Raw genomic sequence first — 27,249 nt, forward strand, 5'->3', positions numbered from 1 at the left:
CACCCCTGTGGCACGGCTCCTTACCGACCATGGCCAGTGTCCGGATACACGACTCCACTGAGCTCTTGTGCTGCTGCTGCAGCCAGGGGCACTCCAGCAGCCTCATGGTGGACTGGAGAAGCTGCACAACGATGGTCTGATGGGTCTGAAGGAGAGAGCAGGCAGACCTGTACTGCAGCAAGGCCCTTCTAGACTTAGGGCTGTTCCTTGTTAGGGTGAGCCCTCTTTCTCCCCAGATCTCCTAGGCATCAAGTGATGCTTCCTAAGGCAAGTGCCTGGCCAGGGCCCAGCCATGCAGTGCCTTGTTACCTGCAGTGAGGTGCTGTTCTCTGAGAAAGGGGAGCTGAAGAAAGCGTTAATGGTGTCCAGCACCACTGTGAGCACATACTTCTCCAGGGTGGGGTCTGGGAGGCGCTTCTCTCGCTTCTTGCACATCTGTGAGGAAAAGAGAGCCTGCTGATGGCACCTAGGTATCGTGGTGGCATTAGCAAGCATCCTGGCTGGATGCCCATTGGCATGCAGTGGTCTTGGAGGACATGGCCAGTCAAACAGCTTCTAGATCTATGCCAGACAACCCTGATTGCCCCCCAGCCCGTAACAGGGCAGCCCTCCAGGCTACAGAAGTCCTCATGGTGTCCAGGCTGTACATCTGGCCCTAGAGAAGTCCCCAGGCTTTGAGTGAGCCTCAGTGAGGCCAATCCGTCCCTATGCCAGGGCAGTGGCCATTCCTGCCATGTCCTTCCAGGCCAGCCCTCCTCACACACCCGTGCCATGTCAAGGGTGAAGTTCTCAAAGAGAGTCCAGATATGGTTGCTCGTGTAGATCTCCTTCATCTCCACTTCTGTGTCCACATAGCAGTGGTTGACGAAGTTCACATAGGCCATCTTCACCTGCCAAGGGAGGGAAGAGAACATAGGCACAGTGAGGGGAAGGCAAACATCACTCACCATCTGTGACACAGACACCCTCACTCCTGGCAGCATGCAGCTCTGGAGGGACAGCACCTCCCATTTGGGCCTTTCCCTCATGCATTACCCTCTGAGCCCAGGCACCCTCCTCGCTGGGTGCTCCGTACCTCAGTGATGCAGTCCTCGTGCGTCACCACCCGCACTACATCCTCCAAAGGCAGCAGAGACGTGCACTTGATCTCCGTGTACACATTCTTGCCCTCAGCACAGGCAGCCAGCAAGTCTACCAGCGAGATGTGGTACATGAGTGGGCTGTTCTCCTCCACCCCGTCCCTGGCTGCTGTCATCATCTCCAGGAGGGTGGCCAGTGAGGCCTTGTCATTGTAGAAAACCACTACGTCATCTCCGGCGTTGGTGAGCTGTGGAGGAAGCTTAGTGGTCACTGCTCCAGAGAAGGAGGGTGAAAAACCTCAGGAGGCAACAAATTGCTTTTTCTGCCCCAGGGCAAGCAGAGGGACTGCTCAGGGGTAGGGCTGGGGATGAAAACACCACGTATTTACAGGGAAGACATGGCATTTGCAATGCAATTAAACTTGCAACATGTGGGAGGCCCTGCTGCAGCATACTACTGAGACAAACAGAAAGGAAAAAACAACCCCAGTCTAGGGGATCAAAGCCCATTTTCTCCGAAACAGTTATCGACTCTTGGACTTCACTTCAAGACCTTAGAGTGGTTTGTGACAAACGAGCACAACCAGGAAGGACTCCTCCCTACAGGAGAAGCCAACTCTGCTCCTCCTGAGAACTACATCCTGCTGCCCCCCCACACGCTCAAGCCTTGCAGGCAGGGAGAGGGGCTCTCACCTCAGTCATGATCATGTCCTGGCACTTCTTGACGTACTTGCCCTCGGCCTTGATGATGGTGTGCAGGAAGTCGAGGTACTGTACATGGCGGCCATGGGTGGCCACACAGTGGATGAAGTGCTGCGGCACCGTCTCATTGATCTCTGAGCAGAGCTGGTAGTTGTTGAGGAAGATGTGCTGCATCGTCTCGGCCTCCAGGAGCTGTGGGATGAGAGAGGCAAAGTGAGGCCAGGAGGGCTGCACAGGGCCATTAGGAACAGCTGTGTCCCAACCCTCTTCCTCTCTTGGTGGTCTCCTCCCGTGTTTTTCCACCTCCTGCCTGTGCCTGCTGCAGATCTGCCCCCTCCCAGCCCCAGGAACAGTGCCAATGTCTCTCCCTGCACTACTGCCTATAACCATCCTTCAAGCCCCTCTCTTTACCCCCGGTGTCAGGAAGAGGTTGAGGTGTTTGTGTAGGAGCGCCTGGTTTTCCTGATTGCCAGCACAAAACTTCTGCAGGAACTGGTGGGTGAATTTCAGGATCTCCATCATCTTGACGTCACCCTGAGGAAGGGCAGAGAAAAGAAACAGCCTGAGTCGGCGAGGGATGGAGAGCAGGAAGCAGGCTGCCAAGACTCCTGTCCTGGCCCAGCTACAGGAGCTGCATGCACCAGGGGTCCCTGCACCCTCTACCCCTCTTCCTAGGTGCTTTGGGAGCTGCAGAGCCCAACCTGCTTCTGCTCACCCACCTTTTCGTATGGGATCTGCAGCAGATCCAGCATCACTTTGTGGGCATCCATGTTCTTCAGCAGGCGCTGCTGTTTCTTCCGCACTTGCTCTCCGACCCCACACATCTTATTCAGTCGTTCCAGGATCTGGGAGAGATGACCCAGAGGGAACTGAGACTAGGAGTCCATCAGGACACCCATCAGCACTGGGAGCCTGCTTGAGAGCCAGAGGCACCAGCCATAAACCCACATACTCCTTGCTTGCCCAGCACCCACTTTGTGCGTTGCTCACAAATCCTGGCACCCCACTCAGAAATCCTCCATGTAGTGCAATGCAGAGAGAGCCCTCGTGCCAGCACAGATCCTCTCCTCTCCGAACCCCCCTGGTGGGAGTCTCCCTTGCATTCCTCACTCACAAGCCCTGGTAATTTAACAAGTTGCTCCTTGCATTGAACCACAGGAACAAGCCCTATCTTGGTTCATTTCCATTCAACAGTAGAAGAAATTAGGAGTGTCCCCACAATTTTCCTCATCCCTTTCTTGATGGTACATGCCATGCTAACCCCAGCCAGACAGACATCCCTGGCTGTCCTCCTCTTTAGTGGGGTGGCCCTGGGGATGCTGCCAGAGGTGGCACTGGGAGGTTACTTACCCCCTTGACTATCTGATAGTTCTCACTGCTCTTCTCTCCAGGAGCAATGACCTCTTCGTCGGCAGTGTGCTGCAAGGGGGGAAAAATGGGTCAAGGTCCCCATCAGCCTCTGTGATGCTGAGGGATTTAGTGCATCCACAGGACCCTCTCTAACTCTCCTCTTCTAGGGAGAGACATGTGTGATCCATCAAGGGGAGGTGCATGTTGGATTTAAGCGAATTGTACCTTTGCCTTCTGCTCTTCTCCCATCCCATTTCCCAGAGTCTTCCCCAGGCTTCTCACCTCTTTCTTCTCCTTCTTGTTCCCCTCCACTATGCTGTCTCCTTTGGTGCTGCCTTTCTTGTCCACCCAGAGCTCTGATTTCTCTACCATTGTACGGAGTTTGTCCAGCTCTGACTTGATCACCTTGTAGTTCTCAACATCCTGGGCTGAGATCAGGAGCTGAACCTGCAACAAAATTCCAGGGAGGTCCTTGTGAAACTAGTCTGAGGCATGATCCCAGCTCCCCTCCTCTCCCAGATCTCCCTCATGAGAAAAGCAGAAATCAGACAGTCACCCTGACCAGGATGCGTTCCACGTGCTGCACGAACTGCCCAGCATAGGCTTACAGGTGCTCCAGGGGAGCATCCCAGCAGGGTTACCTGTTTGAAGGTGTGCAAGACCTCCTGCCTCTGGCTGAAATGTTTGAAGAGGAGCTGCAGGGAGCCAGAGATGAGTGGTGGGTAGTCATGCATCGTCAAGTGAATCAGCACTCGGAGAAACATCCTCCCTCCTTCATCGTCCACCTCTAGCATGCTGCTTGTCTTTCTGAAGCCGACACAAAAGTGCTTGGCATTAGCAGCCACATGGGAGCTTGCGAGCACTCAGTCACCCCTCGGAGCCAACAGGTTCGCCTTTATAGGCTATAGCTTTTATAGCCTGATCTTTCTCATCACTTGCAGCTTTCAAGCTCAGCAGTGAGCACATATAGGAGAGGAAAAAGCCCTATGGGCCAGGGTAACCAGGCACCGGAGGGGCCAGGGGACTCACCCCACACCAAACATGGCTTCTGCATGCTCGCCGATCCGGTCCAGGTTCATCGCTGCAGCTGAAGGGAGAGGGAACGCAGGAGATGAACAGGGCAGCAGATGTGATCTTTGTGCTTTGGCAGAGACCCCACAGGAACTGTGCCAGCTCCCTGGGCAGGCACACACCAAGTGCCAACCCATCTCTCCAGGGGCTTGTGCACGGGAACAGCGTGTCTGCAGCTCTGCCCACAATGAATGCAGGACACCTTCTCCCTCCTGCACAAACTCCAACCCCCTGCATCCCCAGCAGCAGGCAGACAGAAAGCTGCTGAAGCTGTTGCCTCTGTCACCTGTATTTATGCAGCCTGTGGAGTCTGCCAAGTTTAACTTGTATCAGAAACAAAGGGGAAGAGTTACTTGTGGAGTCAAAGGCTGGAGCTGTCCCATCAGCTGCACTGTCCTGCATGGGATAGACTTCCACAAACTCCTTCTTGAAGACAGAGAGTAGGTAGGAAATCCTATAGTCCAACCGCACATTCAGGATGAACTGGTAGTGGCAGAGAAGGGGAAAAAAGCAAAAGTGAGTCCTCTTCTTGACAGTTGCCTCTGTATCAGACAACTGCTCCTTTCCCTCACTACCCTGTCCCACCTCAGCCGAGGGTCCACCCTGCAGCTCCACAACACTTCCCTCCCTTCTTTCAAGCATCTTCAACCTGGTTTCTCCCTCCCCACTGTCTGTCACCTGCAAGATCTCCAAGATCTTCAGCTTGGTCTCCATCACTACGATGTTCTCATTCTCGATGCTCCTTCCTCTGTCTACTGGCTCCGGGGTGGACCCAGTGCTGAGGCTCGGAGGGCTAAAGATGGACTGTTTCCTGCTCAGCACCATGGTGGACATTATCTGCCCAACACCCTGGATCGATCTCCGCACATTCTTCCCTAGAGAGGCAGCCACAGTGGGCAGAGTTATTGCATGGGGAAAGGGAGGTGGGAAAGGACTGATGTTAGGACCCACTTAAACTGGAAAATGCTTTAGGCATTAAACAGAGAACAAGCAGGAGGGACTTGCTATTCCTCTGGCACGGCCACGCCTGTGTTACTGCTGGGACATTTGCAGCACTTCTTGCTCACTTTGCATCCCTCACTGGGAAAGGCTAAGAGCTTAACAACTCCTGTATCTCACTGCAGGCCCACCACCTTTCCTGTGATCAAGCTCGTGATTTATTTTCCTGGAGCCCAAACTGGTAAGCACTGGATGGACCGCAGAAAATACTTTCCCATGGGACTATGACAAGCTACCCTGGTGATAGAACAGGGACTCACCCGTCAACTCATCGCTGTACATTGCCTGCATCATCAGTTGGGGGTTTTGGACACAGTCAATGATGCCCAGGAGCGTCCGTGTCAGGCGCAGCAGCTCGCTGAAGCTGTAGAAGCCGAAGTAGATGAGGTTGTGTGCAAGGCTGACGACCTGGGAGAAGGACAAGGAAACTCCAGACCTTTCCACGCTCAGATGGAGGAGAAACAAATGCATGGGGAAAGGGATGCCAAGGTGGCTGCCTCTGTCATCCAGAGGCAGCCTCAAGGACTGGATGCAGTCTCCTAATGGCCATCGGCCAAATCAAGCTGCAAGGAGTCAGCAACACCCACACTGTAGCCAGCAGGGCCTTCTATGGCTTGCAGCCTCAGGACCTGCACAGATCTCGCACCTCGAAAGTGAGCTTGTTCTTCTCCTCATTGGCGAAGGGCACTGCCTCGCTAACCACGTTGTTGAGGTAGTCCTCCACAAACTCCATAGTACTAGCAAACTTGTTCTTCTTGTCATCACGGGAGACATTGAGGTTGGAGTCGTAGCTGCAAGGGAAAACTAGGGGGGTGAGCTGGAAGGAAGCAAGGCAGTGAGACTCCTCTTGCTCAGCCTGGAAGGAGCACTGTCCAGGCAGTCATTAAGAGCTGTCACAGCCAGAACTGATGCTCATGATTGTGATGGAGACCTTTCCCTTCCCATGCTGAGATCTGTCAAACTCACTCCACAAATGCCCATATCTCCAGTCTCAGTCCCCTGCAGGGGCACAGCATCTGGCATCCTGCCTCCTACCCCATCCCTCAAAGCCCCTGCAAGCCCCAACACTTCTCACTCTTTGATGGTGATGGCTGTGGGGATCTCAGTCCAGAGCCGTGCAAACTTCACGGGCATCACCAGCTCCTGGGGATCCCTATCCACGTGCACGTGCAACATGAGGTGGCAGAAAGATGCCCGGAGATCAAACGGCAGCATTTCATCTGCCATGCAGAGGAAGATCAGGTCTACACCCAGCTGCTGGGAGATCTCCTTGATAGCCAAGTACTGGCGGTCCAGGCACATGCGGGCAAACAGCTTCAGCTGATACCTGTTTGACAATGAGGAGGAGAGGGAACAAGGCCACATGGCATCCTCACTATGTCCCCTGTAGCCTGAGGAGAAGAAGGTGTGGGATTATCACCTGTAGTAACTCAGGACATTCTCATCATGGGCATTGCCTGCTCGTGCCTCCTGTGCCAGTTGCCGGATGCTTTTCTCATGGTGGTCGTTGTTTTTGTCTGTCCAGGTCAGCCAGACCTCCTCCTCTGAATATTCGATGCTCAGGTACTCATGGGTCTGGGACATCTCCTTTACTGGCCTCAGCCTAGGGGTGGGAAAGGGGTAAAACTGGGGACATTCCCCTTCACTGGGAATGGCTGTACCTTGTCCCAGAGGAAGGATCTTACCCCTCATCCCACACTGTAACCACTGGGGCACACAGCCTGCAGAAGTAGGGATGACAGGGGTTTTACAGCCAGGGAATGGGACACCAAGGGAGCTGGCAGCAGGCAGGGCCAGGCACCCAACCCAGATGAAATTCTGACCCCAGAGGAACCTTTCCCCTGGTTACTCACTCAGTTTTGATGAGGATGTCACTATTCTTTGGGTCCAGCACGCACTTGCAGATCAGCTCCTGAGTGACAGGGATGGCAATATGGTTGGACACACACAGGTCCGAGAGGTAGTCCAAAAACCTGGAAGGCAAGGGCAGAGCAGAGACAGCTCGCTGTGAGAGGTGTCCACAGGGGCTCTTTCTGCCCCTAGCAGAGGTGGATTCCCACCCATCACACTGCACAAAGCTCTTTTCCAGCCCTGTCCTAGGACAAGGCCCTTCCGGACACCCACCGTGGCTCGCGGTTCTTGCGCACCAGGCTGACGAAGGTCTCCACCTCAGTCTTCGTGATGTGTTTCTCCAGCAGCTTGCGGTTGTTGTGCAGCAGGGCCGTGATGGTGTCTTCAGCCAGGATATCATAGCCGATCTGAGACTGCATCATGCCGAACTGCTTGGCGATGTGCTCCTGCAGCAGGCAGAGAGGAGATGAAGCAGTGGACAGGGCTGCATCCCTGCTGGGGCGCCAGGCTCTGGCAATGCGCCTCTGAGACCTCTGCAACCCGCCCAGGGCAATGCAACGCATGTTGGGATGGGGCTCCTGGGATGGAGGCCAGGATGACCCAGTGCACCTGGTTCTTGCGATAGTCCTCTTGAGAGTGCCGGAGCACACGGTAGCACAGGCGAAACATGTACTGGTAGGGAGCATTCTTCTGGTCCGACAGCTCTTCCAGCCGCACCAGGGGCCCTTCCCCGCCCTTGTCCTTGAATGGGGCTTTCAGGATCCCAAAGATCTGCCCAAAAGCAGAGATTATGAGATGCCTAATCCCTCTTCTTCCCCTTCTGCTGGGTGCTGGCTGTGCTTGGCACCACCATAGTGCGAGCTCAAGGCCAGCTGAGCCTTTTCCACAGAACTTTTTGTGAGCCTTGGCCCCTAGCGCGGCCGCAGGCAGAACAGGCCATCTCTGCAGGGTCTCAGCCCCGTTTAGGCACATGGTTCCATGCCACTCACCTGCTTGAGGATGTTCTGCTCCCGCATGAGCTTCTGCCGCTCCCGGTTGGGCTTAGTCACCACAATGTCCAGCACATTCTGGCCATTGTTGGGGACATCGCTGACAAAAAACACCAAGTCCTCCAGCAGCTGGATCACGAACCTGCCAAAGGGGCATGGTATTGGTGGGGCAGCAAGATCCTCCACCCCAGTGCTGCATGGGGCCGCTTGCCCGTGCAGACTAGCAGGTGCTGCTGGTGAGGTTTCAGGCACATTTTGGAGGGCCAACAAGCCCACGTTTAGGCTTCAGACCCCTGCCAAAGGAGCTACTGGCTGATCCTCTCCCCTGCCTCCTGCTAGGGACTGATTGCTGCCCTGAAGCATGAGACTTTTACAGCCCTCGCAGTTCCTAAGGAAACTGTCATCCTGAGTCAGGCGCCCAGGGCAAACGCCACGAGCCTTCACTCGTGATTCATGCCGGGGATTTTGCACTGAACCTCTCCGTCCCTTCAGTCACCTCCGCAGCAGTGCGAGCGCCGCAGCACCAGCGCTGCAAGGACTGGCAGGGCGGAAGCGGCTCGCTCTGTCCCACGGGGTATCTGTATTTGCTCAGGAAACGCCAAGAACCCACCCACCTAAAAATAATACCGTGACTAACCGAGCTGCCCCTATCGTGGGGCCATCTCCCCCTCGGTTATTTTTTTTTTTTTTTTTAGCAGCAAAGGAGAGGCCAGAGCAGGTCTGGCGTTATCTGATTTCCTGACCCCAGGGAGCAGCAGGCAGGGAGTTGGGTCGCTGGCAGGAAAGCAAGACAGCGCTGGCACCAAGACTCAGGCAGGGGCCCAGTGTCGCAGCGATGCTTTGGGGCTCCAGAGGAGCCCGGCACGGCCCCATCTCTGAGGGGAAACGGCTCTCTTGTTACCTCCGGTCATTCTGGCTGAGAAAACCTTCATTCATCTTCTCCACCACGTTGGCCAGCATGGAGCTGGCATCATTAGCAAAATCCAGGTCCCTGATTTCAGACACGGGCACAGAGACAATGGCAAAAGCTTCTTTGTCTTCCTTGGTGGGACAGGTGCCGAGCTGGAACGCAAAGGGGAACCTGGCTGGACACATCCGTGCTGCCGAGGGCGGTCTGGGTTCGTCCCCCACATCTGCCACCTGCCCAGGGCGGAGTCAGGGACCCAGTTTGTCCCCACTGGTGAGATCCAGGTTACTAGGGTGGGCTCCAGCATGGTTTCCTTCTACCCCCTTGGATCACTAGGATATTTCAACCCCCCAGGTGAAAGGATCTCCAGGCACTTCAGGGTGCAAAAGAGGAAGAAGCAATTTGGCAGAGCCCGGGGGGCGATGTGCACGCCAGAGGAGGGAGCGCCGGCCCTACCATGAGGCGGATGGGTCTCTCCTCATCGATGTCGATGGGGACGTTGGTGCTCTGGATCCAGGTGTTGGTGCAGAGGTGGCGCAGCCTCACATAGGAGTTCCTGCAAACGGCACAGCGGGGCCGTGAGCGGCCCCACACGGGCATGCCATCGCCCCACTGCTTCCCCCACACCGGGCAACCCCCAGCTGGGCCCCAGCGCCAAGATTTGATGACGCATGATTAATCTGCTGGGCTTTCCCTGCTTTTCTGCAATCCCTCAAACCTCTCCTTCTCTGACACAGCCCAAGGACTTTCCCAAGGGGAGAAGCCCAGGCCACAGGCAGCAAACCGGGTCCAAATTCACAGCTCTACCTTCACCATGGGCCAAAGGGTGCGCGTGCATGCTCACGTACCGTGGGACGAAGGAGTCCGTCTTCTGCAGGGTGGTAGGGTCCAGCTCGAAGAGGGAGGCGATGTCGTTGCCGTGGGGCACGGCCACCAGGCGGTATTTGATCTTCTCCCCCGTGTTTCTGCGGCTGGAGCGGCCACCGCTCCCCTGCGCCAGGAAAGCGGCTCTGAGCATGGCATGGAGCAAGGACCCCGATGAGCCCGGCCTCCCTGTCCTGCGCGCCTCCCTGCGCGCGCGGGATCAGAGGGGACACGCAGCAGCTATGTTCAGAGCAGAAGCTTTTGCTCGGACTCTAGGCCGGCTTAGCAGCATGGAGATGAATGAGGGTCCGGAAGAGCACAAGCATGGCATGATGCACCTGAGCTATGAGGCCACCCCATCTCCAAACCTTACTACAGCAAAGGTAAAAATCCCCTCAAAATCCTAGTCTCTCTTCTACCAGCACTTCATCTGCACACCCCGCTGGCCTGGAATGCAACATGCACCGGGCCCTGGGACAACTCCTGCGGCTCTTGGCCGGGTCCTCTCGCAAGCATGAAATAGGGATGCTACTCTACAGCGCCAGGCACGGGGACGCTCTGCTCAGCAGCACGGCCGCATAGCAGCCTCCGGGGTTGCCCCAAATAGTAGCTTTGGCACCAAGGAGCTCCCCGTCCTCGCGGCGTGCTCCGCTACGGGGCGATGCCCTGCTCTCGGGCAGGGGCTAAGAGACGGCGTGATTTCAGGCAGCAGCAGCAGCATTTCTGCTAGCAAGGCTGCAAACAGCTCACCGTGGGCGCTGCTTTGGGCTCAGCCACGTCTCCTTTATAACTTGGGTTTTCCTGAAAAGTTAAAGAGGGAGATGAGAGACAGCTATCAATCCTCTAACTCGGTCCCTCCAAAACCCGGAGCACGGGGGAGTTATCGCTATTCCTGCCTTCCTTGATCATGTCACCAGCAGCCTAAAACAGAGAGAGGAGACCTGCATAGAGGGGGTGGCAGGATGTGACCCACTAGCACACCAGGGACCAGGACAGGGTGAGCCATGGCTAGCAGACCCAGGGCTCTTCATTGCAGCAAGACAAGCACTTGCTGTGTATCCTGCAAGGCGCCAGGCTGAGGTCTCACTGAGTACGATAAGCTAGGCAACAGCAGCCCTGGCTGGGGATCTTCTTTCCTCTGCAGATGTTACCTGAACGTCTTTTATTTTAAGGCACCCAAATCCAGCAGCCATTTCAGAAATTTAGTGGCAGCCCGAGTATTTGTTGTTTTCCATGCTGGTGCTGGCAGGCACAGCCCTGGGCGGCTGTATTTAGTTGTCTTCGTGCGCTAGGGAGCACTTCTGGCACCTGTGCACACCACAGTCCCCCCAGACGTGTCCGTGCTCCCCTGACTGCAGTGTGCAACGCAAAGGGACTTGGCTGTGGCAGCGCATCAGAGTTGCATCGACTGCATTTTGCAGCTCTCTGTGCCACTACCCAGAGGCTTTCCACTGGCCTCAGAGGGGAGCAAAAAAAAAAAAAAAAAAAAAATCAGCAGATGTTTTTTCCAGGCCTGGATTTAACCAATATCTCCCACAGCCCAGGACAGCTCTGGATGCCTCCAAGGACCAGAGGATGGGAAAGTTGAAAACCTGATCAGAAAGGGTTAAATGCAGCCAAATTGTCTCCCAGTCCCAGCTCACAGGGAGGCTGCGCTAGATCCCTTGGCCTGGAGCAGGGAAACATAGGAAAGCCCTGGCCTCCTCCTGCCTGCCGCCTCTGGGCCAAGAGAGCTGCCGGCCAAGGGAAGGAGCCGTGAACAGCGAGTTTGGGAGGCGAACCCCGGCGCTGCGGGGCGGGGGATGTCAGCAGGGATAGCCTAGCCCTGCAAATGGCCAAACAACAACGTTGCTCACGGCCCTGGTCCCAGTGCACAGCACCTCTACCTCCTGCGAGCGAGCAGGAGTTGCCAGGGAGGGGGCCAGCAGCTCTGGATATAAAACAGAGCAGGGCCAAGGTGGTCCCAAGAGTGTCCCGGGGCAGCTGCTGCAGGATGAGGAGCTTGCTGCTCTGGAGCGATATCACCGCTCTGTCTAAGGGCGGCCTCACACTCCCTTGGCACGGAGCGGTAGCAGCAGGCAGGGCAGGTTTCTCTGCTCGCCCCTTACCTCTGCTGCCAGGTAGTTGCCGGTGGCAAGGTGCTTGAAGCGGTACAAGCCGTTCCAGTGGCCAGCTCCCCCGCGGCACGGGTCATGATGGACCACCTGGAGGAAGCACAGGAGATGACTCAGCCGGGGCACGCTGAGATGCCACTCCTGCCTCCAAAGCTCCACCTGACCTTGGGCGAACATGCCAGCGATAAGAGCCCTGCCCGATCTCAAAGGCAGCCGTGAGCAAACGTACTCGGGGTGCAGAAAACGGGGAGACAGATGCGGACAAGCCAGAGGGAGGCTCGTCGCCTTATGGGCAGGCTGGGCAGAGCGCGGCAGAAGCGTGCACCCCGCTGCCGTTCCCAGCTCTCCTGCAGAGCTCGAGATTTGCACTGGCTTTAGCTGGTGCAGTCAAGGCTGCCAAACCAGGTGGAAACACAAAGCTTGAAAGCTACAGAGATAACCGTTACTTCTTGCAAACACCCTCCAGTGCAAACGCAGGAACCCCTACCAAGGTGCTGCCCATGAGCCCAAAGACAGCCGGGCTGGACGCTGGGACACAGACACGCTCTTCATCCCATCCCATCCCATCTCAGCTCACCTCCACCTCCCACAGGGCATTGGAGCTGGTGGCCGAAGTGGCCGACTGCCTCAGGGTGGTGCGGAGGAAGACGTGCAGCTTGCCCTTGTACTCGTCGCAGGTGAGGAACTTCTCCTGCTCGGCGTGGAAGAGCCTCACCACGTCTCCCTGGCACAGGCACATGGCAGTGAGGCCCAGTGGACAAAAACCTGCCTCTCGCGACCCAAACGCTCCTCTGGGCCCTGCGGCGGGGCACCCCGCTTCACGGCTGCAGCAGGGGCCGTGGCCACGGGGGCACCCCGCATCTGCTGCGATGGCATCGCCCTGCTCGCGCAAATCACTGCTCTGCGCTTCCACTCTCCGAGCTATAAAACAGGCACAAAAATCCCACTTTTTGCCCCCGGAGCGGGCAGATGCTCAGCTCGCCCGTGCGTTTAAGGCACTAACGGCTCCAGGAGGAGGACGCGGCGCATGCAGGAAGGCAGGGATAAGCGCGCGCCTGGGGACGAGGACCTGCAGGATCATCGCAATCAATATCCAGCCAGCTGCTTCCTGGAGGACCTCGGCCCCGAACAATAGCTCCGCGGGGAAAGTTCCTTTCCCAGGCAACAGTCAGCACTGCTGCGTGGCTAAAACTGCCTTTTACTGCTTCCAAAATCGTCCTCAGAGATGGAAGCCACTGACGGCACTGTGTCGCATGCTGTCCTCGAGAGCAGATTTATTGCAGCGAGGCAGAGGGTAATTTGATGCCCCCCTGGGTACCTCCTGCTAGAAGGTACTAAAATATCCCACTCTAACTCGCTGTTAAGTGCTCCGAGCGATGAATTCTCCTAGAAACGAAGATCCCCAAAGGCCAATCTGGCGCCTCCTTCCTCTAGTCTTGTCACACAGCCAAATGGCTCGTCACCCGTCCCGACAGAGCAGCGGGACGGGGACAGGGACGGGGCCCTGAGCAGCCCCTTCCTTACCCCCTTCAAAACTTCCTCCAGGTGGTCGCAGAACTGCATGAAGAGGTTGATTTTCCAGCTGGTGTTACAATTGACTGAGTTCACCTGCGGAGCAAGGGAAGGAGCTGATAATACCGGAGAAGGAACTGGGGAGGGGGGAAAAAAGGGGGAAAAAAAAAAAAAAGAAAAAGAAAAAACCTCCCCAAACCTCCCCAAGCCTGGCAAGCCCTGAAAGCCAGACCCCCCCACCTTTGCAGCCCAGCCTCCCCCGGCTCCCGGTACCTCTTTGCAGCCGGCATTATCAGCAAGCTCATAGTTGCTGGCATGCAGCGGCTGCCCGGCGTTCACGGGGTTCAGGATCACCTTGTCCCCCACAACCACCTGGGAAGGCAAAAGGAGGAAGAGGGGAGTGAGGACGAGACCAGGCACCCCGTGGCGAAGCGCGTACCACTGCTGCTCAGCTTGGGGCTTTCTGTGCTAAACCCCCAAAGTCCTCGCCTGGGATGACTCACGTTATCTCCATTGCTCCTCAGCTTCCAGAAGGGCTGAATGAAGAGCCAGGACCCTTCATTGCCGGTGGCGTCCAGCGTCACCCGCATCGCGTTCTTCTCGAGCAGGGCCGGCAGGCGCTTGTTCACCGTTAGGTACTTGTTACTCTTCATGTGCAGGAGCTGCAAAGCCAAGCACCACGGCTGAGCTCCCTGTGGCAACAAACCCTGGGGGCTACGGAGGACCCCAGCAGTGACACCGTGAGCCCCCTTCCAGCACTGCCCAACTCCCTTCCACTTGCATTTGCTTGGATCCGTGCATATCCCCCCCCCCCAGCCCCCTTGACTGGAGCAGCCAGGGCCCAAAAGCAGAGTGCCGAGCCCACCGGAGGGGAGAGCGAGCGCCTGTACCTGTATGACGCTGCCGTATTTCACCACGTCCCCATGCACTTTCTTGTTCTCCGTCTCGTTCTGCTTCTGCTCCATCTGGGCCGCATGCTGTCCACCAAGAGGAGAAGATGAGAGCTTGGTGAGTACCACCAGCCAGCCCCAGAGAGGCCACCTCGTCCTCAGCCGTGGCGAGGGCAGAGGACAGGCTGGGATGCCACCTCAGCACCCCCATCCCCCAAATATCCTGGCTCAGTTACATTGCTGAATGGTCCAGAAACACTGTACAAGGTCCTCAGAGCCTGAGGGCTCAGTCCAGGAGCCCTGTGCGGCCCCGAGCAGCCGTACGGAGCCGAACGAGCTGGGGCAGCCCTGCGTTTCTGTCACCCGAGGCCAACGACTTAAACGTCTGCACAAGGAGAAGGCAGCACCCAAGTTCACCAAGAGCTCCAGCTGGGCAGGTCTTACAGGGAAGCACCGAGCAAGGACCCTGCGCGCAGGCAACGGGCTGGGGAAACGCCAGCTCTTCCCAGCCTCGGGGCAGCGTGGCCACGGGAACGGGGGACTCGCTGCTGGGCTGAGACCTCACGGCGAAGGGAGCCGCGGCAGGTCCCGGCCCGCCGGGCGGGAGCCAACAGCACCCACCGGCCAGGACCTGCCGCCAGGCGATCGCTCACCACCTCCTCGGGCGTGCAGCGGGCCGCGCCAGCCAGCCCCTCGCTCCAAAACCACAGGCATTTTCCGCACGGCTGCTCCAGCGGCTGTTGGGGCTGTGTCGGCGCGAGGCAGAAATTCGCTCCTGGGACGGACTGATGTGGGAACGTTGAGGGTGCAACTCCCAGCCCGGCGGCTCCCGAGCGAGCGGCAGCCACAGGGCAGCCCCGGCCCCGGCGCTCGCGAACGCAAGGGGCAGCTCTCAGGTCTAAGGGAGCCTGCGACGGCCCTGGCAAGGGAGCAACCACAGCAAGGGACAAAGCTGGCAGCGTAGCTCACCTCTCCTGGCCTGTTTGCATGAGGAATTGGGGAATAAGCTAAGAGCTGCGCTCTGCACCTTGCCTTCTCTTCCGTCGGACCCCCACATCGTTGCACGGCACAGCTGGACGGAGCGGGGGCTTGGATGCCCTCCGTGCCGGGGGCTGCTGCCCTTAGCACAGTGATTTAACGCGACTCCCAAGCAGGTGTCACCACAGGTTTGCATCCGTCTGACGCACGTTGCTGCATTGCAAACGCTTGGCTATTTTGAACCTTGCCACAGCTCTCTATCCCCACGCAGGTCTGGGTGATCGTGTCGGCTCCCACCCCGCGGACACGACCCCGCCGGGCCACAGAGGTCCAGGACCGCTTGGACCATCAGCGGTGGCAGCTGCCATCAGGAAACCCAAACCAACAGCTTTCAGTGCCACCAGGCTCAGGTTAGCAAAGAAAAACCCCACTGAAGCAGAGCAGTGAGCGTGAGAGCGGAAAGGAGCAACCCCACGGAGCAACCCGGCTCCGTCGAGAGATCAGTCACCACAGCGGCTGCCCTGCATCCAGCTGCACCTACAATTAGCCAGCCGAGAAAATATCAAGGCTTAAACCACTTAAAAACTAAGGCACAAGAGCACGTGCTTGGAAAGGCAACAGGAGGCATCTCAGACCACCAGGCAGGGCTTCTCCTTGCGACACCTGGGCTGCTTCCATTTCAGGAAATTATCTCCTTGGGTTGAAAGAGAAAATCAGAGGCTGGATTTCAGCTCCCCACCAAGACATCAAGGGGCTTTGCAGCAGAGCCAGCACGGGAAGCAAATTGCATAAACTCCTGGGCTTGCTTACTGCCTGGCACTTCAAACGCACTTGTGCATTTCCCGAAAGGGCAACACCAGGAGCAGCGTAGAGGAACAAGGAAATTCCAGAATTTCTTTAAGACAAATAAAGTCAAGGTTTCATCAGGTAGGCTCAGAAATGAGCCATTCTGCCCATGCACGGCGAGCACAGGTGTTGATATTACAAGTTACATGCTAACCAAAAGCAGGAAAGTAGAGAGCGTTTCTAGGCAAGGCTGATGTTATGTGGTTAGACACAGCAGGATGCGCTGACCACGTGTTGGCATCTCCAACGCAAGCCGGGATGCTCTTTCCAGACACTTTATTAGACTTCGCTCCCCAGGCTCAGCACAGGCAAAATTAGGGGAACCGCAGGGCCTGTGCTATGCTTGAAGTCTCATTAGATGATTTAACGAATCTCTCCTGAACTTCAGCTCTATGAATCATCCCCGCAGCCTTGCCAGCTGTCTGACACGATTATGCAATGTTTAACATGGGCCTTTTCCAAACCTCGGGGAAGTCAACAGGAGCCTTTAACTTCCACAGCCCCTTTGGAGCAGGTCCTGTCCGCAGCGTCTCCCAGGCCAGCCGGCGCAGGCTCGGGAGCTGGAGCAGCCTCATTAATTTACGGCAAGGCCGTGGCATTTAAAAAGGCGCCCACCAGCAGCGAGGGGCCCGAGCGCCAGGACCCACCACCCGCCTGCTCTCAGCCCGGCACGGCTCTGCCAGCTCAGCTCTGTGGGGCCCTTTTCCCCTTCCTCCAGGCCCCTCGCAGTGCTTTTTCGCCCCGGGGAGGTGCTGGGCTGTGCCGGGCACTGCTGCAGCCATGCACTGCTCCCAGCCCGGCTGCGGGCTGCCGGCTCTGATTTCTGCAGAGACGTTGCTGCTGCTACTGCCCGAGCTCGCTGGAAACCTCCGTCCCGCTGCGGTGGGGAGAGGAAACAGAGCAGCGTCTTCAAAGAGAGCAGCAGAAGGGCTGAGATAGCTGCAGCAGAGGCTGGCAGAGCTGGCGGGAGCAGAAAGGCATGTCTCACCCCAAAACACCCGCATTGGTGCCTTCCCGTTCTCTCCTGGCAAGAGAGAAGGGGACCTGTGCCCTGGAACGGGCTGTGCACTGGACCTGGCAAGCCCCCAGCTCCAGTGCACAGCCACGATGTTTTTAAGCCATGAGTGTCTCCAGCAAGCTCCCTGCTTGCAAACATTTGCAGCAGCTCTGCCTAAACATCAGGAGAAGCAGGAAAGCCCTCACTTTCCAGACATGCCCTGAGCACCTCCATGCCCAATGGGCCCTCAGGCCAAAAAAATCTCCAGGGAGTTGTTATGTCTTGACTTTTCCCAGGGATGGAGCGGAGATCATGCAAATGGCAGGCTCCGAAACGATCGCAGGGCTGTGTCACACACGCAATCCCTTCCTTACCTTGCAGCCTGAGCTGCAGCGGCTCCACTTTGGCACCAAAGGAGCCACAGAACTAAGGGCTCCCAGGCCAGATGCACCACCGGTGTTAGCAGGCACCATGCTTTTCTAGCTGCACTGGGAGCAATAAAAGCATCAGTGGCTCCCTGGCTGCAGCTGTATTTACTGCTCGCTGTCGCCGCAGACCTGTGCCAAGGACAGACGCGCAGGCACGACAGTCGCAGGTCGGGAGCCTGCGACGGGAGCCAAGGTAAATTCGCCTCTTCCTGGCGAGGGTGGATGACCTCCAAGGCCAGCTAAGAGCATCTCACAAATATAACCTGCAGAGCAGCATGTCTCCCTTGGGGCCAGTCCACCCGCTGATCTTAACCCTCCCTGTCTTGCAGATACCACAGCAGAGCAAAGCACCTTACAGAGGTCCTGTCTCCATCCCCTTACAGGATACCGCGATCAACTACAAGCTGATGGCTACTGGAGCCTTTCCTCTAGTACAGAAGCTAATAGTCCATGGTGGGAAGAGGGCGATGAGACAAGAGACAGCAGAGCTGACCTGAGGGATGTCCTCGATACAGCAAAACCCAAGAGAGGGCCTGCTCTCCCATACAGGCTGTTTTCCAGAAAGGAAAACAGGTCAGGAACTTTGCAGCAAGAGGTTTGGATGTCATCAGCCATCCAACCCACTGGGCTCTCTGCCTTGGAGGAAGACTGTCCCTTGTCCTGCATGAGCTCTCCTCACCTGGAGTTTCTGCAGCAGTACCACATCAGAGATCTTCTCCTTGTCCTGCTTGGTTTGCTTGGCCTTCCAGTACTGCTTCTGGGCAGAGTAGCGGTTCATGGGGCACACTTTGAAGAGGCAATCTGGAACAAGAGGAAGCTGAGCATTAGCTGCACCACTGGCATGGTGGTTGGCAAGTGGTCTGCCTCCTGCGGGGCCAACCTAGAGGGCAGGAGCACCTTCACCTCCAGGACATAGCTCCCACCCCACCCCACCAGCATCCCTGGGAGAAGGTCCTTAAAACGCTGAATGACCCAGGCTCCTTCTAGTGCTCCAAATCAGACCTGGCCAGGGTTGGTGGAGAGTCACATCATAGCATATTAGCTGGAGAATTAGTTTCAAATCAGGCTAAATGAGTCCAAGAGTAACTCCACTTTTTGGTCTACTGATAGAAGTGTTCCCATCAGAGACAACCATGCTATTTGGGAAGGAAAACTTTAGGGGGGTAAAAAGCACTGAGAAGGAGAGTAATAAACAAGCAAGAGGATCCCCCTGGAAAGGGGGCGAAGCCAGCAGGATGCAGGTGCTGCGAGACAGCAAAGAGGGAACATCTCCCCCTCTCATTTATTGCCCTACAAATCAGATATCCTGAGCCAGCAGGACTGAGGGTTGGTATCCCATGGTGGCCGTGCAATCGGGATACACCAGCTTTGCAGACGTGCTCTTGCCCTCCCGTGACTGCTCATTAAGAGACTTAATCACTAGTGCTGGAAGCTGTAAGCAACTGCTCCTAAAAACCCGTATGCAAACAGCCGTATTTCAAGGCCTATAAGTAACCCTGTTCAGATCCGAAGGGCCCAGATCTGGATCCCAGCTGCCCAAAACACTTGCAGCATATCTGTACTGTGCCGCATTGCCCCAATTTCCCCATTTTTCCCCACGCTGCTCTGGCCAGGATGGGGGTACAGCAGGGACTCTCTCCGCAGCAATCCCAGCTGCCAGGTCCAGGACCTGTGAGTTGAAGCACGAGACCAGACCTCCGGGAATTCTGAGCCGGGGTCCCAACTGGGATCCGGATGAGAACCTCTGCAGGGCGGGGAGCGAGGGTAGGAAGGGCTCTTTAGCCTGGGTCGCCCTAACTACTCCTGAAATAGCAGCCGAGAAACTTCAGACACAAAATCACTTCCATCCCTAGCCCCTGGCCCGAGGCGCTGGCGAGTGCGTATTTATTTACCTGGGAGTGACGAACAAACAAGCGCGGAGCACGGTTCTCACCGGCTGGGGCTGCTGGGAAGAGGCCAAGTTTCACGTTTCGTTTTACAGGTCTATTTGCTAACGGCAGGTCCCATGCCAAGGAGCCTTTGCGACGCTGGGCTTTTAGTAAGAGGCTCGAGCGCCGCTGCCGTAATGCTTTGCTGCACTCTCCCACAGCAAGGTGGCTCGGACGGGGGCTAGAGAAATGCTTCGGCCACCTGCTGCACCTTAAACCGCTTTCATTAAATTGTTAATTAGGCTGCTAAAGGAGCTGGTGGAAAGGAAAAACTGGAGGATGGGGGAGAGGGAAAAATATAGAGCTGTGAAGAGACAGGTGCAAAGCAAAACCCGGGGGGGGGGCTCTCTGACACCCAGAGCTGAGCGTTGCTGCTCCCCGTCTCTGAATACAAAGCCTTGTTTTGCAAATAGGGAAACCGAGATGTGGAGCAATTCCAGCAGTTTGCACAAATGCAGGCTCCAGCAAAGCTCGTGGTGCACGTGGAAGACTTTGGCACTCCGGCCTCAGTGCTGATGATCTTTTGCAAGGGGGGCAGCGGGCGGAAAAGCCGGTGGCCAAGAAAAGCTCCCACATTTGCACTGCCCAGGGAGGGGAGCGAGCGTAGGAGAGCGCAGACGCTCCCATGCAGGTCAGCGCAGGGGCGAAGCCGTCGGGGACCAGCACAGCCGCAGAGGCAAAGCTGCCCCGCGAACCCACAGGGCAGGAACCGGCGCGTTTTCCGGCAGAGGCAGAACAAAAGCATCCTGCGGCGTGCAAGGCGCTGCAGGGACCGGCGAGCGCGCGGCACCGCCGGGCCGGGCTGCTCCAGCCGCTGCATCGGCTCGCGTGCAAAGAGCCGCTGGAAAGCGAACCAGCAGTCCCCCGAACCCCCCTGCTGTCATCCGCCTCGCGACGCACGGGATTTAAGCGCCTTATTTGCTTTTTCCTTTCGTGCCTGAATGCAGTGCTGAGAAAAGCTTTGCAGGGAGGAAAGAAACCACAAGAAAAGCAAATAAAAGAGGGGCCAGGCGGCTTTCAGAGGCTCGGCCGAGCCCAGGCACTACGCAGGCAGCGGAGCCGGGCGCCCCTCACCCTGCAGGAACAGGCTCCCGCAGTGGGTTTCTGCATTTCCAAAAAACCCCTTGGGCCCGACTCTCCCTTTCGATGCAGCACTGAGGCACGGAGGGAGCAATCGCCCCTTCTGCTGCGGGAGGCGGGCCCCATCCCCACACCTCCGGCTGAGCCGGGACCCGCGGCTGCCTTACGGAGGTGCAGGATAGGGCAGGGTCCGGCCACAGGATGTGGGGACGGCAGCTGCACGTTAAAATCCTCTTAAACCTCTTGCTGCTGCTGCAGGGAAACAGAATCGGTCTGTTGTTTTTACCTTCCTCGCAGCGATAGCTATTGGGAAGGGAGACCGCTACTTTTCCGGCTATTAAAACAAGCAGCTGGATATCCTGATAGGTTTTGCATGGAGCAGAGCGGAGTCTAGACCAGACCCAAGTCTGGAAAAGAGATTTGACACCCGCCCACGTCCGGGAAGGGAGATAGCAGGGTGCTGGGACGGGGAACCTGCCCGACACCACGACGGCAGCACAGGCCTCCCTGCAACTCCTTCCAGTTGCTCCCATCCGGCCACGGGAAAAAGGCGCTCTGGACACTGGGAATCAAAGCAGCCTGGGAAGCTCCTTGGGAAAAGCCTCCTTCCCTGCGGTTTACAGCATGCCGTGCACAACGAGGCACACTGCAAACGCCGCCCAGGTCGGTGCAACGCCGGGCGGAAAGGAGACCCTCCAGGCTCTGAGCGGCCGTTTGCGATCCGGGGAGCCTGGCACGGGCTGGGGAGCCCAATCTCGGCTGCTCACCCCCGTCCTGCTTGCCAGCGACAGGCAAGAACGGGCAGGGATTTAACGCCTCTCCCTAAGCCCTACCTGCCTTGCAAAAGTGCAGCTTAATCCCCTCACTCCCTCTGAGGTGCAGCCAAGCACGGCAACTGTAATTAGCACTCAGCGCTAACGGGCTCGCCACGAAACAGCACGCGGGGTGCAGCTGCCCCGCCGCCAGCACACAGGCTGCTCAGCCGCACGCATCCCTAGGGACGCGCCCCGGGACGGTCGGGGAGGGGAGGATGTGCGCGGGGCCCCAGTCTCACCTCGAAACTTCTTGGGTGGGTTGTCGAGGTCGCCGGCCGCCGGCTCCACCACGCACCGGTCGTCCACCAGCCTGCGCGGAGGGGGGACAAAAGCGGGAGCAGAGGTTCAGCGAGCGCCGCGGCAGCAATCGTCACCCAGCCATGTCAAAAAGCCTCCCCCCCCCTTTTCTATCTGATTGCACTCCATAAATGTTTATAAACATTACATTTATTTTTCATTATCATCCCTTAGGGTCGGGGCCACTTGCCGGGAGCGCCGAGCCACCGGTGCTGCCGAGCGGGCTCCGGGAACGGGCGCAGGAGAGGCAACGCGGCGGCGGGGCAGCCGGGCTCAGAGCCGCGCGGACGCTGCCCGCGCCGCCCCCTTCCCCTGCTCGCCGTTTCGCTCGAAAGCCGGCAAAACGGGCCGCGCGCGGCCTCCGCGCGGGGATTCTCCGCCCGGGGGCCCCAACACTGCCGGAGGCGCTCGGAAACCCGACATTAATCGCGATCCGCTCGGTGGTGCCGGCTCTGCCCGTCGGACACGCGGCATCTCCTCCCCGTCGCCCTCCTGCCCCTGTTTTCCCAGCGCTGAGCAAAACGCCCCTGGGTCCTGCCCTGGATGCTGAGGAGCTTCCCCGCGCTTTTGGGACGAGCGGGACGCCGCCGAGCCGAGGAACGGGACGGGCCAGGTCCCGCCGGCCTCTCCCCTCCGCCTGGCAGAGCCGGGCGCGTGGGAGACGGCCAGACACCTCGGCGAAGCCGTCAAGGGAACAAGGCGCTCCAGCGAGACTGGCTCTACCCGCTCGCCCGCTCCAGGAGCCACCTCCCCGCCGGGGGCTAGGAAGCGAGGAGGCTGGATCCCGGCAGCCCGCGAGCGGAGGAGGGAACGCACCGAGGACGCGATCCCGGCGGGAGCGCCGCGGGGGAAGCCGGCTCCCGGGAACCGGAGGATGGACGAGGTGCCGGGAAAGCAAGCGCCTGCGCACCGCGGGAGCGGGACGCGAGCTCGCGCCCGGCCCGGGGCCGCCGCCGCTGCCAGGCCGCGTGCCGAACGCCCGGCGCAAAACGGCTGCTGCCGGCGGCGACGCGCCGTGATGCCGTGGGAGCTCAGAGACTGTAAAACCCAGAAATCAAGCGGTTTCAGTAAACACCCTCTGAGCTGTCCGCTGGCACGGCCTGCCTCGGCTTTGCAAGCACTTGCGGTCGGCAGCGCAGCGAGACCAGGGACTGCCCCAAAGCCCGTGCTTTTTCCATGGGCTGCAACAGCAGCGAGGGAGGCAGGCACGTTCCCAAGCAGCTGCGGGGCAGAGACTTGGAAAGAGGTGATGAAAGAGGGGGAAAAACCGGAGCAGAGAGGCAGCAAAGGGCCGTACCCTGCATGCCCACCGTGCCGGCGGCGCGCCGAGCCTCGGCCCTGCCCCGACGCCGGCTCTCGGCTGTTTGGGTTTCTGCTGTTATTACCTTTCCAACCCCGGGTTGCACAAATTTTGCAAATCGAGAGTGATTTGCTCATATGCAAATACGGGGGTTGCCTCTGGGAACGGGGCTCCCCTTGCCGAGGTCCCCGATCAAACCTCCCCGGCCCGCTCCGGCTCCGCTTATCGACGGAGACGGACGCAGCCGCCCGCCCGGCGTCTCCGAGACCGCCGCAGCCTCCCGTGCCGGGCTCGAGCAGCAGAGCACCGACCTCAGCAAGCGCCCTGTTCCCTCCACCAAAGCAGGCGGCCTCCTTCATTTACGCACTTTAAAAAATATTTCTCCGTCGTGGCTTGGGGTCCCTGAGGAAGCATCTGACCTGTGTGGCCCATTTCCAGTGTCGAAGTAAACAGCGTCAATTTGCAAAGCTCAGGAATCTTCCACCCACACCAGCTCCGGCTTGAAAATTTGCCTGTAACATCTCCATGCCCAGCATCGCTGATCCATAATGCAGGATGGGAGAGAGTGACCTGCCAGGCTACAAGTCTTAATTAGTTAATGACCTCAAAGCAGTTTCAGCATCTTTAATCCCAGGATTACACGCTTTGCAGGAATGCAAAGTATTATTTTTATTAAACTGATACCGCAGACTAACATGCTTCGGGGAAAAATTGCCGAAAAATAAAAGGATTCTGACACGGTGGACGTGAGTCACCTGTGCTGCTGCTGGGGCCAGGACGCGATGCAACTAATAACCCGCGTTAGCGCAGCGGGGTGGTATAAAGCAGAGCTCCCTCTGCTACTAGAGCGGCAGGAGCTCCCTGCGTTCATGGAAAAACGGGCTCTTGGCGCCTGAACACCTGGAGGAAGATCCGGGGAGAAGCAGCAGGCTGGTGCACCAGTAAAACCCTCCCGCTTCCCCTCTTGCAGCTACCGCCGGGGAGCAGCCGGGGCCCGATCCTGGCGCATCCGCTCGCCGCCCCCGGCACGGCAACGCGCGCGCCAGCATCTGGTTAGCTTTAAACCACGGGGGTCAGCGCGAGGGGCTCCAGCGGGGCTCTCGGCAGGCTTAAAACCGAGCACAAAGTGATCTGCTGGAGGGGGGCCAGGGCGCTTGGCCTCGCGCGAGGCAGCACCGCGAGCCGCTCGGACCGGACGCCCCTCGCCCTCCCCGGGGACAGCAGCCAGCTGGGGCCGCTCGCGTAAAAAATAAATAAAAAATAATAATAACCATCATAAGCCGGCTCCCGAGAAGACAGGCGAGCTGTTCACCGCCCGCGCCGCGGGAAGGGGCGACGCCGCCGTGCGCGGGAGCTGCGTTGGGGCCATGCTGGACGGGTGCCAAGCCGCACGGAGAGGCCCCCGGGCAGCAAAACTAAAGCGAGCGAAGGCAGGAGGGCCACAAAAACGCGTCTCAACCCGCCGTCGGGAGGAGGGAAGGGCGCCCGGCCCCGCGCGCTCCTCCTGACCCAGCCGGGCTGAAGTTACCCTTTAACCAGCCACCTTTCCCTGAGCGGCTCCACCCTGTAAATCACAATTACAGCTATCAAAGGTGTTATTTTACATCGAACAGCCGGCTCCCATTCGGGCAGGTCCGCCACCGGCCCTTCCCCTCCGCGAGCCGGCGGTGCCGGGCTGCCGGTCCGCACGGGCGAGCCGGGGATGGCCCCGGAGCACGGCCGGCCGGCGAGCCCCCCAGCCCCGGGAACGCGCCGCTCGGGGCACCGGCGGCGCCGCCTCGGCCCGGCCGGAGCGCGGATCGAGTCGAGGTCTCCGAGCTCCTCTTCCTGCTTGGATTTGCACATATGGTCCCCGCAGTGCGCGTCCCGGAGCGGGATCCGGGCCCCTTTCAAATGGGCATTTCCTTATCTAGCTCCCGAAGAACCAGATCTCCCGGAGCAAACCCAGCAGGATTTACTGACGGGGCCGGGGGCCGTGGAGACCCGTCTACCGGCAGCAGAAAGGCAGAGCAGCGAAGCCTGGTCATCCCCCACCTCCGGGCAGGATGGGAACCTCTAATCCAGCCAAGAGGGAAGATGAGACCACGCTCGGGTCCCCGCACCCAGCAAACGCCTCCCGCGCAGCGCCCGACACCGTCAGATCTCCGATACACCCATCCCATTCCCCATCTCTCCTAAGGGGACGCGAAGCTCCCGAGGCACAGCCAGGAGACACGACCAGCAATGGAGTTGCTCTCAACGCAGGTCATCCAGCCGAGCGCTGGAGCGCACACAAGTATTCCCCACCCTTCAGCAGGATGTTTTTCCTCCCCAAAAGTACGTGCCCGCTGCAGACTGCCTCCGCGGGAGGAAGGGTTTCTGCCCCACAGCTCAGGGGTGGGAGCCCTGGGAGCTGCCCTGCCTCGGCACCAGCCCCCTCCATCGCCCTCGACAGGTTCCCTTCGCAGAAGGGGGAAAAGGACCACTTAAGACGACGAAAATGTTTGAGACTGGTAATAACGAGGGGCCCAATGCAGCTACACTGCTTCCGCCAGCTCCCTGCTTTGCAAGAGACCCACCTGCTCTCAGGAAACCCATCTGCAGAGCCAAGCCCAGACCCGCACGAGCAGCCGCTCCAGCCCCAAGCAGCTGGCTTCCCAACGCAGGCTGAAGAGCGGCGTGGGGCTCTGCGTTCCCAACAAACATTCCTCCGTGCACCCGACGGTCAGCGAAGCACTGGGCTATGGCAGAGCTGTCAAGAACCCAGCAAACTCCTGCAGGAAATGGGGCTCTGGTTTGCTGCCTCTGAAGGATGCGCATCCAGAGGACAGCAAACAGCCCCTTTCTCAGGGTCCAGCAGCCAAGAACCTTCCTTATTCAGCCCATTTCCCTGCAGGCCAGGGCCAGACTTCACCCTGCTGCTGGCATTTAAAGACTGCAAGCCCCACTGCTCCTCCTGCCAGCTCTGCATCCCTGGCACAGACACCCGGGACAGGGTGAATCAGGGTACGTCACTGCACGGGGCGCTCGCAGCCGGCACCCGGAAACACCCCGCATCTCTCCAGTTCAACCGAGGATCCCGCTGCAGGTCCCCAGCCTGGACCACCCTCGCCTCTCCCCAGCGTGAGGAAGGATGGTGGGGAGGATGGCAGGGTGCTCAGCCGGGCGTGCAGCGCCAGCGCCAGGGTTAGCTGAGTTATTTGCCTTGCAAATGAGCCAGACAAGGTTCCCCATGGTGAGCAGGGCCTGGGAGAAGCACTCTCAGTGAGTCACCCAAGCCCTTGTGGCAGGAGTGATTTAAGGTGTGGTTGGGTCTCCCAGCTCACTGGGCACAAGGGAAAGCGGTCATAAAAGGCAGGAAACAACCTGGATAAAACGGAGCTGCAGAAAAGTGGGGCTGGCGAGCAAAAGCCAGCAGTGAAGCTCGAGTCTCTCAAAGGCAGCCCCATTAATTAATGCTTATAAATAAGATTAGAGAAGCACCCTGCAGGAGGAGGACCTGGGGGTCAGAGCTGCAAAGAGACTGGAGCTCCAAAGCATCTAAATGCCGCTGGATTTGGCTCATGGAGCGCTATTAGGACACACTGCCCCAGCTAAAAGTCCCACATCAGGTCCCACTGGATCATCCTCTGCATCCAGTTTCAGACAGGCCCAGAGGGTGCTCAGCGCTGAGATGTTGTGGCTCCAGGCCCTGCCTCGTGACAGTTGTGCTGAGAAATAGGCCAGCAACAAGGAGACCTCTCCAAAAACGACCTTGGGGAAGTTTTCCCACCCGCTCAGGGCCACCGGCCGGGTGCGCGCGTGTGCGCAGAGCTCCGGGTGCAGACGGGCTCACGGTCTGCACTTGCAGGAGGGGAACCTTACGCTCAACACCGCATGGTTGCGCGCACAGAGATATTTGTGTCCGTGCGCGCACCCATCCATGCGCGGCGGCGCGATTCGGGGCAGCCTCACGCGGATGGCCGGATGCCGACTTCAGCGCGCATTAAGCGAGAGGCTGCATGTGCCCAGCAGCGGCTGCGCGAGCGCGTGTAGGCGAAGGTATGCACGGCTTCGGTTATACGCAGGCATGTGGGAGCAAGCGCATTCATCTCCGATTATACAGTCGGGCAGCTCCTACCCCAGGAATCCCATCCAAGTCCACATTCCTGGCTGATTTCACACTCGCGCGTGCAACGCGGGGCAGGCGCGCTGGCCTGGACCCACCTCCTCGAAGCAGCACCGGCAACGCTCGGGGCTGCAGGGCAAGGTTTGGGTCCCGGCTTCGGGAAGC

At 58.5% G+C, this 27,249-nt stretch overlaps 1 protein-coding gene across 1 annotated transcript in view; it reads right to left on the reverse strand.

The window, feature by feature from the left end:
- The window catches only part of ITPR3 (inositol 1,4,5-trisphosphate receptor type 3), a 43,196-nt gene that overhangs the window by 14,663 nt on the left and 1,284 nt on the right, over positions 1-27,249 (reverse strand). Inside the window, exons 2-34 of the mRNA XM_062595141.1 lie at positions 21,640-21,710; positions 18,257-18,378; positions 14,329-14,415; positions 13,942-14,100; positions 13,712-13,810; positions 13,451-13,534; positions 12,504-12,650; positions 11,921-12,016; positions 10,563-10,613; positions 9,797-9,939; positions 9,405-9,504; positions 8,943-9,103; positions 8,042-8,183; positions 7,662-7,823; positions 7,326-7,498; positions 7,055-7,174; positions 6,622-6,804; positions 6,277-6,528; positions 5,848-5,992; positions 5,462-5,609; positions 4,881-5,077; positions 4,556-4,685; positions 4,161-4,218; positions 3,773-3,938; positions 3,414-3,578; positions 3,132-3,200; positions 2,501-2,626; positions 2,193-2,315; positions 1,773-1,973; positions 1,076-1,327; positions 765-890; positions 310-435; positions 25-145 (exon numbers count right to left, since the gene is read on the reverse strand). Coding sequence (XP_062451125.1) covers positions 25-145; positions 310-435; positions 765-890; positions 1,076-1,327; positions 1,773-1,973; positions 2,193-2,315; positions 2,501-2,626; positions 3,132-3,200; positions 3,414-3,578; positions 3,773-3,938; positions 4,161-4,218; positions 4,556-4,685; positions 4,881-5,077; positions 5,462-5,609; positions 5,848-5,992; positions 6,277-6,528; positions 6,622-6,804; positions 7,055-7,174; positions 7,326-7,498; positions 7,662-7,823; positions 8,042-8,183; positions 8,943-9,103; positions 9,405-9,504; positions 9,797-9,939; positions 10,563-10,613; positions 11,921-12,016; positions 12,504-12,650; positions 13,451-13,534; positions 13,712-13,810; positions 13,942-14,100; positions 14,329-14,415; positions 18,257-18,378; positions 21,640-21,710 — 4,505 coding nt within the window. The remainder of the gene's footprint in view (positions 1-24; positions 146-309; positions 436-764; positions 891-1,075; positions 1,328-1,772; positions 1,974-2,192; positions 2,316-2,500; positions 2,627-3,131; positions 3,201-3,413; positions 3,579-3,772; positions 3,939-4,160; positions 4,219-4,555; positions 4,686-4,880; positions 5,078-5,461; positions 5,610-5,847; positions 5,993-6,276; positions 6,529-6,621; positions 6,805-7,054; positions 7,175-7,325; positions 7,499-7,661; positions 7,824-8,041; positions 8,184-8,942; positions 9,104-9,404; positions 9,505-9,796; positions 9,940-10,562; positions 10,614-11,920; positions 12,017-12,503; positions 12,651-13,450; positions 13,535-13,711; positions 13,811-13,941; positions 14,101-14,328; positions 14,416-18,256; positions 18,379-21,639; positions 21,711-27,249) is intronic.

This window comes from Rhea pennata, chromosome 25 (assembly GCF_028389875.1).
Source record: "Rhea pennata isolate bPtePen1 chromosome 25, bPtePen1.pri, whole genome shotgun sequence".
Lineage (NCBI taxonomy): Eukaryota > Metazoa > Chordata > Aves > Rheiformes > Rheidae > Rhea > Rhea pennata.